This window comes from Myxocyprinus asiaticus, chromosome 20 (assembly GCF_019703515.2).
Source record: "Myxocyprinus asiaticus isolate MX2 ecotype Aquarium Trade chromosome 20, UBuf_Myxa_2, whole genome shotgun sequence".
NCBI classification, from domain to species: domain Eukaryota; kingdom Metazoa; phylum Chordata; class Actinopteri; order Cypriniformes; family Catostomidae; genus Myxocyprinus; species Myxocyprinus asiaticus.
The window spans coordinates 6,022,688-6,039,473 of record NC_059363.1 but is presented as its reverse complement, the minus strand read 5'-3'; the positions used below and the strand labels follow the sequence as shown (position 1 = coordinate 6,039,473).

The following is a 16,786-nucleotide window of genomic DNA, read 5'->3' as shown; positions in this document are numbered from 1 at the left end:
ACAGGACAGGTTATCTGTCTGACAGAGTCTCACCAGCAAATCGGACAGCAGTGATAGAGGACGAGTGTTCATCCAGTGTTTGTAGCAGACCATATTCCTGCTCCACATCCAGCACATGGATCAGTCTGTCTCTACTAGCGGTGGCTAACAGCTTCAGCCCTGCAGACACAAGCAGACACAAGCAGACGCACACACACACACACACACACACACACAGTACAAAGAGTATTAGTACTTATCTGCCCTATGCATAAAAAATTAAACTCCCTCTAAATTATATTCTTCACCTAAATGAATGCTGTCATTACCTCCTACGTATCCCTTACAAAAAAGTATTATAATATTACCGTAGTGTTTGGACATGTTACCATGGTAACACTATGGGTTTTTTTTGTTTTTTTTTGGACATTTGTTCCATGGTAATGTTTTCTGAAAATTCTATCATGGTATAAACATGATTTTTGAGACATGGTAACATAGTAGTACCATGTTTTTTCTTTTTTTTTTTTTTTGGACAAATAGTACCATGATAATACCATGTTTTTTGACATAGTACCATGATAACACCATGTTTTTGGACATTGTACAACAGTAATACCTTGTTGTTTGGATCTAGTACCATGTTTTATTTTGGAAATCCTATCATAGTATTACCATGATTTTTCTGATAAGGTACTATGGTAATTTTATTTGAATTTTTTCGGGAATAGTGCCAAGGTAATATCATGCTTTTGGACATAGTACATTTATAATACCATGATTCTGGACAGGGCAACATGCTAATATGTTTTTAGACATCCTGTCATGGCATTACGATGATATTTGCAAGTTATCATAGTAATATAATGTTTAATAGTTTTAAATAGTAGCCTACCATAGAAATTCCATGATCTTTTGGACATGCCATCATTGAAATTCAATGTTTTTGATACAGTGTCATATGTTTTTGTACACAACCACAATGGTAATACCGTGATATACTTTGAAGTACTTTAAAGTACCGAGAAAATACCATGGTACATGAAAAATCATACAGTAGTACCATAGTACATACATTTAAGTTCCATGGTATTATCATCTGACACAATCATTGTACTATGGTACTTCCAAGTTAATTTTTTTGCAGGACATACTAGCTAAACTGCATTTCTGAAATAGCTAACTGTGTTAAAAAGTTCAATATCCGGTGAACTGTGTGCTGTTCTCATTCTCATACTTTTCACACCACATGCTGATCCTCTAACACGCATGTGTGACTTCACAGTGAGGGAAGAATGCAAATGCTTTTCACAGCATGAGAACAGAACATCATGAGATGTTTCTGCAACAGTACGCGAAACACCAACAGCCCAGATATTCCCAAAATGAAAGCTCTCATCATATTCTAATGTTTTTCTCATCATATTCTCAAAATGAAAGCTCTCATCATATTCTAATGTTTTTAGAGCTGTCACACAAATGATGATGTGATGTTCTTTAGTGAACAATGCAGAATCTAATCAAAATGCTTCCCCACAAGGGTTTGCGTTCCTCATGGACAATTTAGAACGAAGCAGCTCTCACTTGCTCATTACCGCAGTTGTTTTCTGATGTGCATGTTGAAAAGATATAGTACCCGAAAGAGAAAATGTACAGTGACCGCTAAAGGGTCCTGAATAAGAGACAGATAGACTGATGGACAGATACTGTATCTGGACTGCAGAGTAGGCAGTTTCATAAGTGTCCTGAAATATGAATGTTTTTAGTCATCATTTATTTTAATTATTTAAATATGTTAATGTTTTTTTGTTTTTTTGTTTTTTGTTTTTTTTGCAGATAAGAGTTAATTAGACACATTTTTACAGGTATTTTTGATATAAGTATATGTACTGTATAGGCTACATGTCATAAAATCAGTGGACATGCTGTAATTACAATTTGTGCAAAATCTAATGGTGTTTTCAAGTGGACTTTTTAATAAGTTATTAATGATTCAATTCATATCAAACTTTACTGGCAACAGAAATTTAAGTGTACACTGCCAATGCATTATTAGACACAATACATACAGATATAAAATGTATTAAATGCTGAAGTTTAATTTGCTGAAGTTTAAAATCTCAAAACTATTATTTTCTCTGGCTGCCGTTCAGTCTCTACAAGTTTACCTGACTGCAACTTGCTGAATGGCCAGGTCTATCTCAGTCTCTGCTGCGCATATGCTGGGTCTCACTCGGGCGGATTTGCTTTTGAAACCGTTTCAGATGAAAATGAACAAGTGTTTTCGCACGATGCAAAGAGATCTCACGCACGCCTTGCTCACCGCTTGTGGGTGAAGTCTCCATTATCCATACAGTTATGCCTGGGACACGAGTCGCGCTAATGAATAAGCGCACACTGCTTCACACAAACAGTTTTTGTGGTAGGATGTGCAGTCGAGTCGAGTGTGTACCTCCTAAAAAAATTATATATGCCAATTTTAGCTATAGAAAGTGGGGAAAAACATTAGTGAAGTTTTTCCCCAATGTACAAATGTGCCTGGGTTTGTTCCTGGTAGGCAGATGCCCTAACCCCGCCCCCACCCTGATCAGAGCCTGTAAGGCTGAATAGCCTGCCAGGAACAACTCGGGACACCTTTCTCCAATCGCTCGAAATTTCAGGAAGTTAAAAAAAAAACAGATAATGCATTAATTGCGTTCATTTTTTTACGCGTTAAACAAAAAATAATAATTGCAGAAATTAACTAAATTTCCCAGCCCTAACAATAAACAATATCTTACCATGTTTTTTCAAAATGTTTTTTTTTTTTAGGATGCAACCATGATGGCAATCAGTGTCAGAAATTCACTTTTATATTATGGGGCAATTTTTGCCACGATGGATTAAATTTTTGGGGCACTTTTTACCTTTATGAGAAAATTTTAAAACCATTTAAAACATGCAACTGTGTTTCATCCATTTATGTCAAATGCTTTATTAAGAACTGATTTAAGAATTTCTTACCTCTTACCATAAGAATTAAATCAACTTCTATTCATATTTTATGCCATAATAAGTGTAACTAGGACTATATTAGGAAGTATATCAGATGTTACAAATAAAACACAGAATAATTCATTACAATGGCATTCCCCCCGACCCTGATGGCAATACCATGGTATTCTTTAAATACCATGCTTTGGAGTACCATGTAACAACCATTGCATTTGAAAATAGTAATCATACAGTACAATGATGAATATCAGAGTATCATGGTATTACTAACTGATACCATCACTGTACCATACTGTACCAACTGTACACAGTTATTTTTTGTAAGAGCTTGCTGTTTACAAAGTATATAATCTTGTTTGCTTGGTCTGATAGAAGTCAACTATGACTGGTATGTCATTTTCCTCTATCTGTGTCACGTCAGCATCCACTCTACTTAATAGATATCTACTGCTCCTTCCTCTGAAAAAAAAAAAACATTAACACAGAAAATAACTATATTCAAAGTAGAATGTTTTTAAAGCCAAATGTATTGTCAATTTTTTTTCTGTAGTAATCCAAAGCATGCCACAGGTGTTGTAAACAACTCTGAATATTCCTTTATAGAAAACATGGAAACACTACAATAAGGTTCCATTTGTTAACATGAGTTAACTACATTAGTAAACATGAACTAACAATGAACAATAATTTTACAGCATTTATTAATATTGGTTAATGTTAATTTCAACACATACTAATACATTTTAAAGCAATGAACTAACATGAACTAAAAAAGGAACAATTGTATTTTGTAAACTAACATTAACAAAGATTAGCCTAATAAATGCTGTAAAATATATTTTGTCCACTGTTAGGTCATGAAACCTAATGCATTTACACAAAGTAAGATCTAATGATATTTTAGGACTATGCAATTTTGTAATAATCTGACACTTTAAGTTTGCCCTGTAAAGTTTAAACTGTAAACACTGGTTGTAAACTCTGCTGGTGGCATACAGTATGTGTGAAGTGGTGACTCCAGAATATAAAGCATCTGCTGAACATCTGAGCTGGACCATTATTTCCACTTTACTGGGGCATTAAACAGCTCCTCAGTGCAGGATTTAATTATAAAGAGATGTTTGAAGAACCTCTGAGCTCTCAGAACATACCGGTCTCTGGTTTAGAGTACTCCAGACACAAGATCTCAGAGTCATGGGCCTGAACATCCAGAATATCTTCCATGCTCTCCAAATCGTGGATTCTAGAATCAAATAAACAGCAGTTTAGTGAGGGGCTTTTTTTATAAATTCACACTTTGTAGCACTTTCTCTGTAGTCAGACAAACTTAAAAATCTATGAATGTCTTTGCATTATATAAGAAAATATCAAACCAAGTCCATGTTAGTATAACATGTCAATAGTTAATGTGATAAACTCAACCTGTGGTCACTCTGCTAGGACACCTGTGTGAACTCAAGAGGAACGGACTTACATACTTTAAATAAAAATCACTTTGACACCACTTGCTTACAATTCATAGCAAGGATGGCTCAGAAAAGTGAAGCTAGTTCTAAAAAAAAGCTCTAGCATCATTTGTTTGCAGGTGACTTGTGGTTAGATATTTTCTTATCATATGCAATGGAATTTATGCATTTTTAAATTTGATTTTTAAGTGTCAGCTTTAAAGAGTATAATGCACATAACAATTGCATTGTTTTAATGCTTTATACTCTTATAACCCTCCTATTGACTTTTTAATTTTTTAATTTTTCCTATTTTTAATTTTAAATACAGCAGTTTTTGGTACTGGAATCAAACTTTATGACTTTGTCAAGACTATCAAAACAAACAAAATAAAAAAAGAAAAATTATTGTTTGCATTTAATTGTTTTTAAAAGTATAGTAACATGATTTTATATGATAGGGTATAATGGGGCTAAAGGTCCCCAATGGTAAAATATCTATTGATTATAGAACTATTACGGCATCTTCATAAACCCCTGTAAAACTGCAAAAAATGGTTTGACATTAGTGGGAGGGAATGGATTTGTTGCAATGGACGTGCAAAGTGTGCCAATTGCGACTGCTAGAAAACGCAATAGAGATTAATTTATGAAACAGACAAGTATTAAAATTGTAACTCTAAAATGTACACTGTTGTTTTTATACAAGCAGAATAAATTAGACATTGTTGTAATATAGTTAAGATATTCTAAAATGCCAAAATTGATTGAAATAAATGTCAATTGAGACACCCTTGGCCAATGTTTGCCAAGTTTTTAAACCTTTTTTTATTTTAAGAAATTACTACTCTAAAATAGTTACTCTATTAATATTCAGGAGATAAAATCATTTTAAACATTGGGATCACAATAAAACAGATTTTTGTTAGGTGGGGTTTTTAGTACAGTCTGAGGGTAATGCAATGTTATTGTTTCAAGTACCATGGTATTACCATCTGATACCATCACTGTACCAGAGAACCACCACAGTACTTTTTTGTGAAACCAGTTAAACTGCATTTCTGAAATAGCTACTGCTTTAAAGAATTTATGCATTTTGAACGGTTTTCAATACGGGTCAAAAATGACCAGAAGGACAAAAGGATGGTGCAGCTTAAGACAATAGGAGGGTTAAAGGTATAACATGAAGAGGTATATAAAGTAAATACGCTTTATAATACATTATAACTGTAGTTACAATAATACACAAGAAAATTATTATAATGTATAATACAATATATGCATTATATATAAAGGCTTTATAGAAAGTGTTATCTAACATTTTTGTTAAGTTTGTCCTTTAGTGAGGACTCTTGTTTTGAAAGTGTTTTGTAATCAAATTTGTAAAATTGCAACTAAACGGCAGTGAATGAGTCTATTTAAGGCTTGGCCAGTTGGACAATGTAGCCCCTTTTTTTTTTTTATTGTTGGTATGCAATAATATTCTTTACCCCAGTGTACCTACATACCCATGTGATTTCATTCCTCACAGGGAACCAAGTGCATCACAAACACATTTTCCTTTTCAGTTAAACCTCTGAGGATCAATTTACTCAAATCAATTAGTGTAGAAGTGTTAAGCAGTGGGGCCAGACCTCAGTGTGCCGTTGCGGTCCCCTGATGCCAGGTGCAGCCCGTCTGGACTCACACACATGGTCCTAATGCCCGTGCGGTTCTCAGAGGTCTGCGGGTCAGCCTTCTCTGAGCTACTGGAGATGGTGCAGTCTGTGTCTAGCAAGGTGGAGATGTTGTTGTCCATATAAATGACCTTCTGAAGGTCCTGTGGCGAGAAGAATCAAAAACATAAACTGTCTGTGATTTGTTCAATTGAGTGTATAGCTACTGAAAACATCAAAGGAAGTTGAATGGTTTAAGGAAGAAGTTGGAGTTGATGGCAAGGGTTATGTCCAGTTTATATTTCACAAGAAAATCAAAAGGAATCAATAGTAAATTATATTTTGCTTAAAGAAAATGAAGCCTATTTTTTAGGACCATTAAGATTTTTTGCATTGTAATATTATTTGCATGACAATTAAAGCACACTTTCCCCTGCCAAATTCTCATTACTGTGACCATAATGTAAAAAAATAAATAAAATAATAATGTGGAAAAAAATATCGAAATTGTAAAGCATAAATAAATGTTAAATATAAATATGTATATTAATACTATTTTATATTTATAATATTCTATTGATAATATTATGTTAAATATTAATATTTAGATTTTATTTTAAAACAAAATCAAAAGAAATCAATAGTAAATAATGTTTTGCTTAAAGAAAATTAAACTTGTTTTTATGACCAGGATTTTTTGCATTGTGCTACCATTTGCATAATTAAGCACATTTCCCCCGCCAAATTCTCATAACTGTTACCACAAATATTTATATAAATACTATTTTATATTTATACATTTCTTTGATTAATTTTATGTTAAATATGAATATTTAGACATTATGTATTTATATTAAATACATTATTTATATATACAGTTGAAGTCAGAAGTTTATATACACTTATGTTGAAGTCATTAAAACTCATTTTTTAACCACTCCACAGATTTAATATTAACAAACTATAGTTTTGGCAAGTCATTTTGGACATCTACTTTGTGCATGACATGAGTAATTTTTCCAACAACTGTTTATAGACAGATTGTTTCACTTTTAATTGACTATATCATAATTCCAGTGGGTCAGAAGTTTACATACACTAAGTTAACTGTGCATTTAGGCAGCTTGGAAAATTCCAGAAAATGATGTCAAGTCTTTAGACAATTAGCTTCTGATAGGAGGTGTACTGAACTGGAGGTGTACCTGTGGATGTATTTTAAGGCCTACATTCAAACTCAGTGCCTCTTTGCTTGACATCATGGGAAAATCAAAAGAAATCAGCCAAGACCTCACAAGACCTCAGTCTGGTTCATCCTTGGGAGCAATTTCCAAACACCTGAAGTTACAACGTTCATCTGTACAAACAATAGTACGCAAGTATCAACACCATGGAACCACGCAGCTATCATACCGCTCAGAAAGGAGACGCATTCTGTCTCCTAGAGATGAATGTAGTTTGGTGCGAAAAGTGCAAATCAATCCCAGAACAACAGCAAAGGACCTTGTGAAGCTGCTGGAGGAAACAGGTAGACAAGTATCTATATCCACAGTAAAACGAGTCCTATATCGAAATAACCTGAAAGGCTGCTCAGCAAGGAAGAAGCCACTGCTCCAAAACCGCCATAAAAAAGCCAGACTACAGTTTGCAAGTGCACATGGGGACAAAGATCTTACTTTTTCGAGAAATGTCCTCTGGTCTAATGAAACAAAAATTTAATTTTTTGACCATAATAACCATCGTTATGTTTGGAGGAAAAAGGGCGAGGCTTGCAAGCTGAAGAACACCATCCCAACTGTGAAGCATGGGGATGGCAGCATCATGTTATGGGGGTACTTTGCTGCAGGAGGGACTGGTGCACTTCACAAAATAGATGGCATGAGGAAGGAAAATTATGTGGATATATTGAAGCAACATCTCAAGACATCAGCCATGAAGTTAAAGCTTGGTCACAAATGGGTCTTCCAAAAGGACAATGACCACAAGCATACCTCCAAAGTTGTGGCAAAATGGCTTAAGGACAACAAAGTCAAGGTATTGGAGTGGCCATCACAAAGCCCTGACCTCAGTCCGATAGAACATTTGTGGGCAGAACTGAAAAAGCGTGTGCGAGCAAGGAGGCCTACAAACCTGACTCAGTTACATCAGTTCTGTCTGGAGGAATGGGCCAAAATTCCAGCAACTTATTATGAGAAGCTTGTGGAAGGCTACACAAAATGTTTTACTCAAGTTAAACAATTTAAAGGCAATGCTACCAAATACTAACAAAGTGTATGTAAACTTCTGACCCACTGGGAATGTGATGAAAGAAATAAAAGCTGATATAAATCGTTCTCTCTACTATTATTCTGACATTTCACATTCTTAAAATAAAGTAGTGATCCTAACTGACCTAAGACAGGGAATTTTTTCTACGACTCAATGTCAGGAATTGTGGAAAACTGAGTTTAAATGTATTTAGCTAAGGTGTATGTAAACTTCTGACTTCAACTGTATATAAATTAAGGTAATATTTGTTGGACTATCGTTAATTTACACTGATTTTAATAAAAATTGTTTTACTTTTTTTTTTACTATAATACAGTTAAAAATGTATGCATTACAATAATGAGAGTCGTATAAGAATCAACACTGAGAATTGAGAACAATATGAATTACAAATTAAACTGTCAGAAAATATTAATGGTTATATAGGTTTATTTTCATTATGCAATTTTTTTTTAATCTTTATTGTTTTTATTTTAAGGTATAATATGACCTGGACATGGATTCACCCAAGTATGATGTTTGCTTTTTGTAAAAATATATAAATAAATGAAAATAAAAAATGTATAAAAAAATGTAAATAAATACAAAAAATCTTTTGGCATGACAAGGCAAGTTACTTTTGTAAAATAGTGCTGAACTTGATAAGACAGAAGATTAGATTTGTGAACTCTAAACAACTGAGGTCATGTGACGCACATTGCTGATTACATTTCGGCTGAGTGTAGTGTTCTGAGCATCTGTGTTCCATAAGCGGATAGTGTTGTCAGATGAACAGCTGAGGAAACATCCTGGAGACAAACGGGGCTGTTCACCATCCCTCGACTCTGGGTACACCTGCAGGACAAAGGAAGATTAAATAATTAAATCCCACAATACAATACAGCATCACATCACAAACACAAATATAGGTGTATTTACTAACTCATTTTTCATCATCTATGAGGTCATCGTTAAAAAAGCGAGGTCACTAATATCTAAAAGCACTGGGCATTAATCACCCATCCTACACAGGCATAAATGTGACACAATATTAACATGAATATTGACAGTTTTCTTTACAAAACAGTCTGAGGGTAATGCAATGGTATTGTTTCAAGTACCATGGTATTACCATCTGATACCATCACTGTACCAGAGAACCACCACAGTACTTTTTTGTGAAACCAGTTAAACTGCATTTCTGAAATAGCTACTGCTTTAAAAAGTTAATCAATTACCAAACAATGAAGAAAAACAAAATTTAGGAGGCATTTCTGACACCAATACCTTGCTAATATAAAGCTAGTAGATCCTTGAGACCCCGTTTCCACCTGATATTAAGATGTGCTTTTGGTGATCGGATCACATGTGGTCAGCGCTGTGTGTTTTATGTTGTTTCCGTTTCTTTATACCATTTAAAGTTTACAGTGACTGCTCAGCCGTTTTCCGCCACCTCCTTTCCCTCATGCAGAGACTTTACCTGTTACATTGGTACTGAAACCCGGTATGGAGGAGGGATGCGCTGTTGGAGAGCCCTCTTCACTGATGGAGGGTCACGACGGCGAGGAGGTATGGTCCGGTGGTACTGGGGCAGTTCGCCAGAAGGTGGAGGAGCCCGCTGCCGTCCGCCAGGAGACGGAGGAGCCGCTGCTGGCCATCATAGAGCAGAGGAGCCGCTGCCGTCTGCCAAGAGGCAGAGGAGCCGCTGACATTTGCTGGGAGGCGTAGGAGCCCGGCGTCGTGGAGGACTGCTGCACAGCTGGCTGAGGACTATTCGACAGTGTGTTCGGGACCGGCGAGACAGTTTTTTTTTCTCTCTCTCTCTCCTCTCTCTGTCTCTCCTGCTCGCACTTTCCCTCTCCACTCCCCCTCCCCTCGTCTCTCTCACAGATTCTCAGGAGTTGGGGAGGATCATCGGGTAGCGGAGCGGCCAGAAGGGCAGCCAGACTACAGTTTGCAAGCTTGCATACCTCCAGAGATGGTGAGGGGGAGTAAGCCAGTCTGGATGGCACCCCTGTTATGTTTCAGTTTCTTTATACCATTAAAAGTTTACGTTGACTGCTCAGCCGGTTCCCGCCTTCTCCTTTCCCTTAAGCAGAGACTTTACCTGTTACAAGGTCTAAACGGGGTCTAAAACATTTTGTGATTGGATCACAAAAACCACATACATGGTCAAAAATGCATCTAAACGCATCACATTTGATGTGTAAACGCTAATCCGTCCTGTAAGTGTCCCGGCATCAGCGAAGCACCACCCCTCACCTGTCAATCAACCACTGCGCTAAAACAAGAGTTTAAACTTTGTCAGATATGAGCAGTTTTAAAAGGAATAACAGTCCGATCGATAAAAAATGAGAATACACACACACAAGCATGAGAACTTCACAGATCTTCTTCAGTGTGTCTGAAATCAACACGCAGTGACACTGATGAGAAGCAGGAACATCTGCAGCACAGTTTAATACAGGTAATCCACTAAAACAACAGACAATTCTGCTCGAAATTTTGATTTTGTTATCAGATGCATCAGGGAGAAATAGCGTGCCATTTTTTCACACTTTCTTTGTCTTTTCTGTCTTTGTTGTGCTTTAATGTCACGCAGGAACACACTGACATAGTGACTGCTGTATGTTGTCATGAAACAGAGTCCCTCCCCTCCAAATCCGATCACAAGTGATCACAGAAGACGCATTTAAACGACCAGGTGTAAACAGCGATGTGTCTTATCTGACCACATGTGATCGGATCACCCAAGACGCATCATAATACCAGGTGGAAACAGGGTCTGAGATTCCTTCTCAAGTCAACATGAAACAGCATCCAAAATCCATTGATGTGACATATTTTAAATGAATACAGGATATTCAATGAGACAATAGTTATTACACTAAGAGAACGTTACAAAGACAAACATTTTCTTTTTGGAGCAGCCAGTAAAGACACTGTAAATCATTCTTAATAATACCAGGAAAGCACATTAAGACAGTAAATAATGTGAATTTTAATTTCATGTTGACTTTAATATTTGCGTTAAATGTTTGTCAAAACCTCTTGATTCTCACCTCTACACTCCACACACAGGATGAATGGTAGAGAGCGGAGTAAACCTTCCCCACTTTACGAAGATCACGGACGTCCCACACGTACAGACTGTGGTCGTTATACACACAGGACAGCCAGCGGTTCGCAGGGTCGTAGGACACAGCTACTGCATCAGGATAGCGCACATTTTCCTTGTATGCAAAGAGGTGACTGTGAAGAGAGACATCTTGATGGATTGGCAGTAAAGACAGCTGGTCTGTGGGGTCACAAAAGGTCACCCGAAAGTGTCATACGAGAATGTTCAAGCAGAACTCGCACTTAAACGACTGCTGTTTACTGAAAATTATTCAGCCTAATCTCATGAAGATTGCATGACCGTGTCCAGCATGGCAAGCCAAACACAAGTGAAATGGTGTAGTAATCAGACAAGATTTTACGTTTTTTTTTTCTTTTATTAGATGGTGGTTTTAATGAGCAAAACGTACCTCGCTAACCTAAAACTTGAACCTAAACCTAACCAATAGACCCCAAAAGGCAAATGAGAGGTGAACAAAACAGACATCCTTACCCTAAACCAACACCTAAACCTAATCGATAGTGTCCTAAAAGCAAATGCGACATGAAAATCAAATTTTCTGAAGCAACCACGTCATTTTGTGTTGCTTCTTTGATGCTTTCGTCTCATGTGTCAGTTTGCGTGTTTTGTTGGGCAATCCAAGTCCAAAGTCCAACACTTTATCAGGTGCGCTACCGTGCAAGTTAATCATGTTAGAATAATTGTTTAAATGTAGGTGGATCTGTAATACAAGCATTAAAATGAGTCATTGTTTAAATGATGTGTTAGAGTGAAAGTGTTTCGATATCATAACATAGCAGTGTGTGAGTAACAGTGCGAAAAATGTAACATTTATAAAGTCATAATTAGCCATCGTACTCATGATTGGTGTGAAAGTAAATAAAACGCACAGTTGTTGTAGCGCATCTAGCATTAATTTCACCAGGAAACTGCGGCAAAACGTAGAATGTGGCACGTTAAAGTCAGTTTGCAAAAATGTAGTTATAGTAACGCTCATTCTATGAGACTAGGTTGCAATTATAATGAGACAGACAGGATGACAGAAATGTGTAAATTCTGTGCCACTATCGTCACCAAACAGAACTGCAAAAATAATCACTGTTTGAACTGTAGCTTTTTTGCAGTCAACTGAAATGCATCATTCACTAGTCAAAACTACAGTGTAAAGAATGTAAGTATCAGCTCAAAATCTCTCTCAAAATCAGTCTCACTGAATATAATATATAATAGAGGTCAAGAGTTTCATCTGAGCCTTCCAGCAGAGTCTTTGCATATTTATGGGTGGTAGACTAAGAGGTCTTGCGTGTTTCTGACAATTTGGAGGGAAAGCAGAGAATGCTAAACAGATGTCACAGGCTAAGCTTCTTCATCTATACTACATGAATCCAGGCTGAATCTTCAAACAGACAAAGATTTCAGGATCACTTCAGGGTATTTGCAAATGTATGATGTTAGACACAAGACAGCAGCTCATCCAGTAGAAAAATCTCTAGATATTTCTGGGTCAAAACATTTATCCTGCTGAGCTGACTTTCGAAAACTGTTGCACTGTTACAGCTCTGATTTTAAACAGAGTTTACAGTACAATGCAAGTAAAGTTCTCAAATACATTTACAGGTCATTGACATGATAAGTTTTTTTTTTTGTTTGTTTTTTTCAGATCTATTAAAAATTATATAAAAAATGCAATTACAAAAAAGTTACTTGAATCCATCTCTACTATGATTCACAGTAACTCAAGTCAAATCATTTTTATTTGTATAGCACTTTTCACAACAAATATCATTTTAAAGCAGAAAAAATTATTCATTACAATAATGAAACTCTTATAAGAATCACCATTGAGAATTATTTACAAAATATTTTCAATTTCCGAGTTCAAAGTTGTTTTGATTTTTTTTTTTTCTGGGGCTTTAAATCAAAAATGTGGTGTAAGTTCATGTAGCTATAATGTCATCCAAAAAAAATACAGAGAGGACCCCTTTAGACTCTCAAGACTGTGTGTGAATTTTGCATATTTTGTTCATGTCAAATGGAGTACCCCTAACTTATTGATATTCGTGACTTAAAATTATTTAATAAATAAATAAATAAATAATGATGTAAAGCAAGAGTCTTCAACGGGGGGGGGGTCCACGATCCTTAGGGGTTCTGCAAATTATTGTTTGATCCATCATTGGCACTTGTAATGATCACTCACATGTGAGCGACAGAGATAAGTGTAGGGCTGTCACGATTATGACATTTGCCTGACGATTAATTGTCAAACAAATAATTGCGATTATGACAATTAATTGTCTGTTTTAGGGCTATGACGATTGATTTCCTCGTTTTCACAATGAATTGTCATATAATTGTATTTTTCTTAAGGTGTGTTTTTTTTTGCAGGTGTGCTTCATACACCTTAAGAAGTCATTTTTGAAACATAAAAATCAAATACTAAAATAGGAATGTGTGATTTCCTTTTAAGGCTTTAAAAACATGAATGACATGAAAAATTATGTTTTAAATATCAAAATATTTCTAAATGCTTAAAATATTTCTCTCTTTTTGGTCAACTTTAGTTTTGGTCAATTTTAGTTTTTTGAATATTTTACATTATATATTTGTTATAATATATATATATATATATATATATAATATTTATATAATATTTTGTTATATTATGCTATAGTAAAATATTTCTGTCCTAATTTCTTCACTTTCACATGTTATTTTAATGCTCTGATTAAACCCATGAGCCCTTGTTTCTCATGAAGCAAAACCTTTGTCTCCTCTTTGACGGTTTTTTAATAATCGCGACAGGCCTAGATAAATGTTATGTGTTTTAATCCTTAGGCACCTGCATGCCAAATCTTCCTATTTCTTTTTAATCGTTGCTCATATTCGCACATCCTGTTTTATTTAGATATGAATTGATTGGAGCTAAACACTGTTAAAGTGTGACGAAATGGAGCTAGTCAGCAGAAGCGTGCAGCCCAGACAAACCATTCACCTGCCCATGCTCATTACGAGCCACTCAAAGCGCGACACACATCAGGTTCAGCGGTGCTGCAGTGGACGGTCGTGTGAGTAACATGTCTGCTTTGTTGTTCGCGCTGTGCGGATGAGCAGATGACAGCCTACAATTTATTTTTATTATTAGTTGTGTTTTACTTTCAGAACAATAGCCTACTTGCCTGGTGTAAATAAATAGTTACCACTGAGATTATCAAGCTGGCATACACGGTTCTTAACCTTCCACACACACACACACACACACACACACACACACACACACTGTCAAAACAACATAATTAAAGGTGCACTCAGTCATTGCAAAGTTTTACTCCTAATGAAATTTAATTTTAAAATATATGTATAAAATTGATCACTCACATGAGATGAAGACTCCATATTAGTAACCTTATAAAAAAAATAAAATAAAAAAATTCTGCATGCACAGGGTCTGTCTGTCTATCTATCTATCTATCTGTCTGTGTCTATCTGTCTGGCAGTCTGTCTGTCTGTCTGTCTATCTATCTGTCATCATAAAGTATGTACATACAATAATATGGTAGCCTACCATACACGTTTTTATAGGCATAAAACACAACACTCAATTTAACACAATATGTAACAGGGGTCCCGGCTCCATCTCTCTACCCACCAGGGGGTCCTTGGTCCGAAAATTGTTGAAGACCCCTGATGCAAAATGTACATTTACATGTATTCAAGGTGCAAGGAAAGTATTTTAAAACCTTTTACTTGATGGTATTCCACTTGACATTTTTAAAATGTCTAAATCTTTTTTGGTACAAAATTCTATAATTATTTTTCAAAAACGTATGAAACCAACATAGGCACAGAATTTGATTTTTACGAACTTGACAAGTTTTTTAAGCTAGATTTTTAAAAGATTTCTAATTTATCACATCAGATAACCTTATTTGTCAATGACCTTTACATTAATTTTATCAACAGCAATTTACACTGCATTCAAGGCATACAATTTTTAATCAGCATGAGTGTTCCCTATTAACTGAACCCATGACCATGGCCTTACTAGCACCATGCTCTTCCAGTTGATAAAATAAGTTGTACTTTTAACCAAAGAAGTACATCTAATAACAAAACATTAATTTTCTCATTTATCTCATCTATTGTATCATCTTTTCCTTTGTGGTCAGATGCAAGTTTCTTGCACTAAAAACAGCTTTAATGTAGTTTTACAATTTTCACCTACCCTCTGACCTTTCGTATTAAACAGGCTGTTTTTGCTACTGTACTGTACCTTTAAGATTTCTTTAAGTAAATGTTGTCTGTTATGATAGGCTAACCTCTGTATACCGTAACACACCTGGCTTCATCTTACCTGGCCTCAGTAACAGTAGCGATGTCTGTGCCCAGACAGTGAGGGTGAGGCAGCGTGCAGATGAAGTGCAGATCGATAGGACTGAACGCTCTCACGGTACCATCAGCACAACCACAGAAGATCAGATCCTCAGTGACTGACAGAGACGTGGCCATGCTAGTCTAAAAGAGAGAGAGAGAAATGGAGTTGGAAATAAACAACAAATTAACAAGAAAATCCTGAGATTTTGGAGTGATATCTGAGGAAAGTCAATATTACAAAAGACGTTGGATGAATTTTAACAACAGACAAAATGAGAGCTATGTCTGTGAGATATACCGTCTCATGAAATTCCTCTGACAATGTTATGAAAATATATATGCAGCCTGTAAATAACAGCTGATGAGATTGAACCAAAAGTAAGGCAGCATTGAAGCAATATACTGTATATCTGTTTGTGTGTAAGAGAGAATACATGGGTTATCCATGTGATTTTTCATTTAAACGCATTAGATGAGATATCTTATGTCTCTTTCACAAATATCTAATTTAATTTCGAGAGGTTAGGTACAAACAGGGAGATATTTAGCTATGTAAATAATCTATATGTTGAAAGAACAAGGTACATTTTTGGATAAATCACATTGTGTATTGACCCACAGTATTCTTGAAGTTGATAAACTGTTAGACAGAGATGCTTTTGTGCCCCCGTCTCATTCTCTCTGTATCCCTTTCTTTCTGGCACTCTTCCTCTGTACGTTTTCTCAGTGCAGTGGGTATAGGGCCCACCACAAAAGCAGAATTGTGCAAGCGCCCTCCGCTCTGACCATGACCCACTTTGGCAGTTTGTGAGAAGGAGCCAGATCAATATCTTTGAATCATGTGCTTCAAGGATTAGTTCACCCAAAAGTGAAAATTCTCTCACCGTTTACTCACCCTCATGCCATCCCAGATGTGAATGACTTTCATTCTTCTGCAGAACACAAATTAAGATTTTTAGAAGAATATCTCAGCTCTG

General features: G+C 35.9%; 1 protein-coding gene across 2 annotated transcripts in view; it reads right to left on the bottom strand.

Annotated features, from left to right (window-relative positions):
* The window catches only part of LOC127411457 (mitogen-activated protein kinase-binding protein 1-like), a 67,250-nt gene that overhangs the window by 12,932 nt on the left and 37,532 nt on the right, over positions 1 to 16,786 (bottom strand). For both annotated transcript variants that reach the window (XM_051647035.1, XM_051647036.1), the window contains 6 exons: positions 15,790 to 15,950; positions 11,380 to 11,569; positions 9,035 to 9,172; positions 6,053 to 6,237; positions 4,125 to 4,216; positions 34 to 159 (listed from right to left, as the gene is read on the bottom strand). In XM_051647035.1, the coding sequence (XP_051502995.1) occupies positions 34 to 159; positions 4,125 to 4,216; positions 6,053 to 6,237; positions 9,035 to 9,172; positions 11,380 to 11,569; positions 15,790 to 15,950 (892 nt within the window). The remainder of the gene's footprint in view (positions 1 to 33; positions 160 to 4,124; positions 4,217 to 6,052; positions 6,238 to 9,034; positions 9,173 to 11,379; positions 11,570 to 15,789; positions 15,951 to 16,786) is intronic.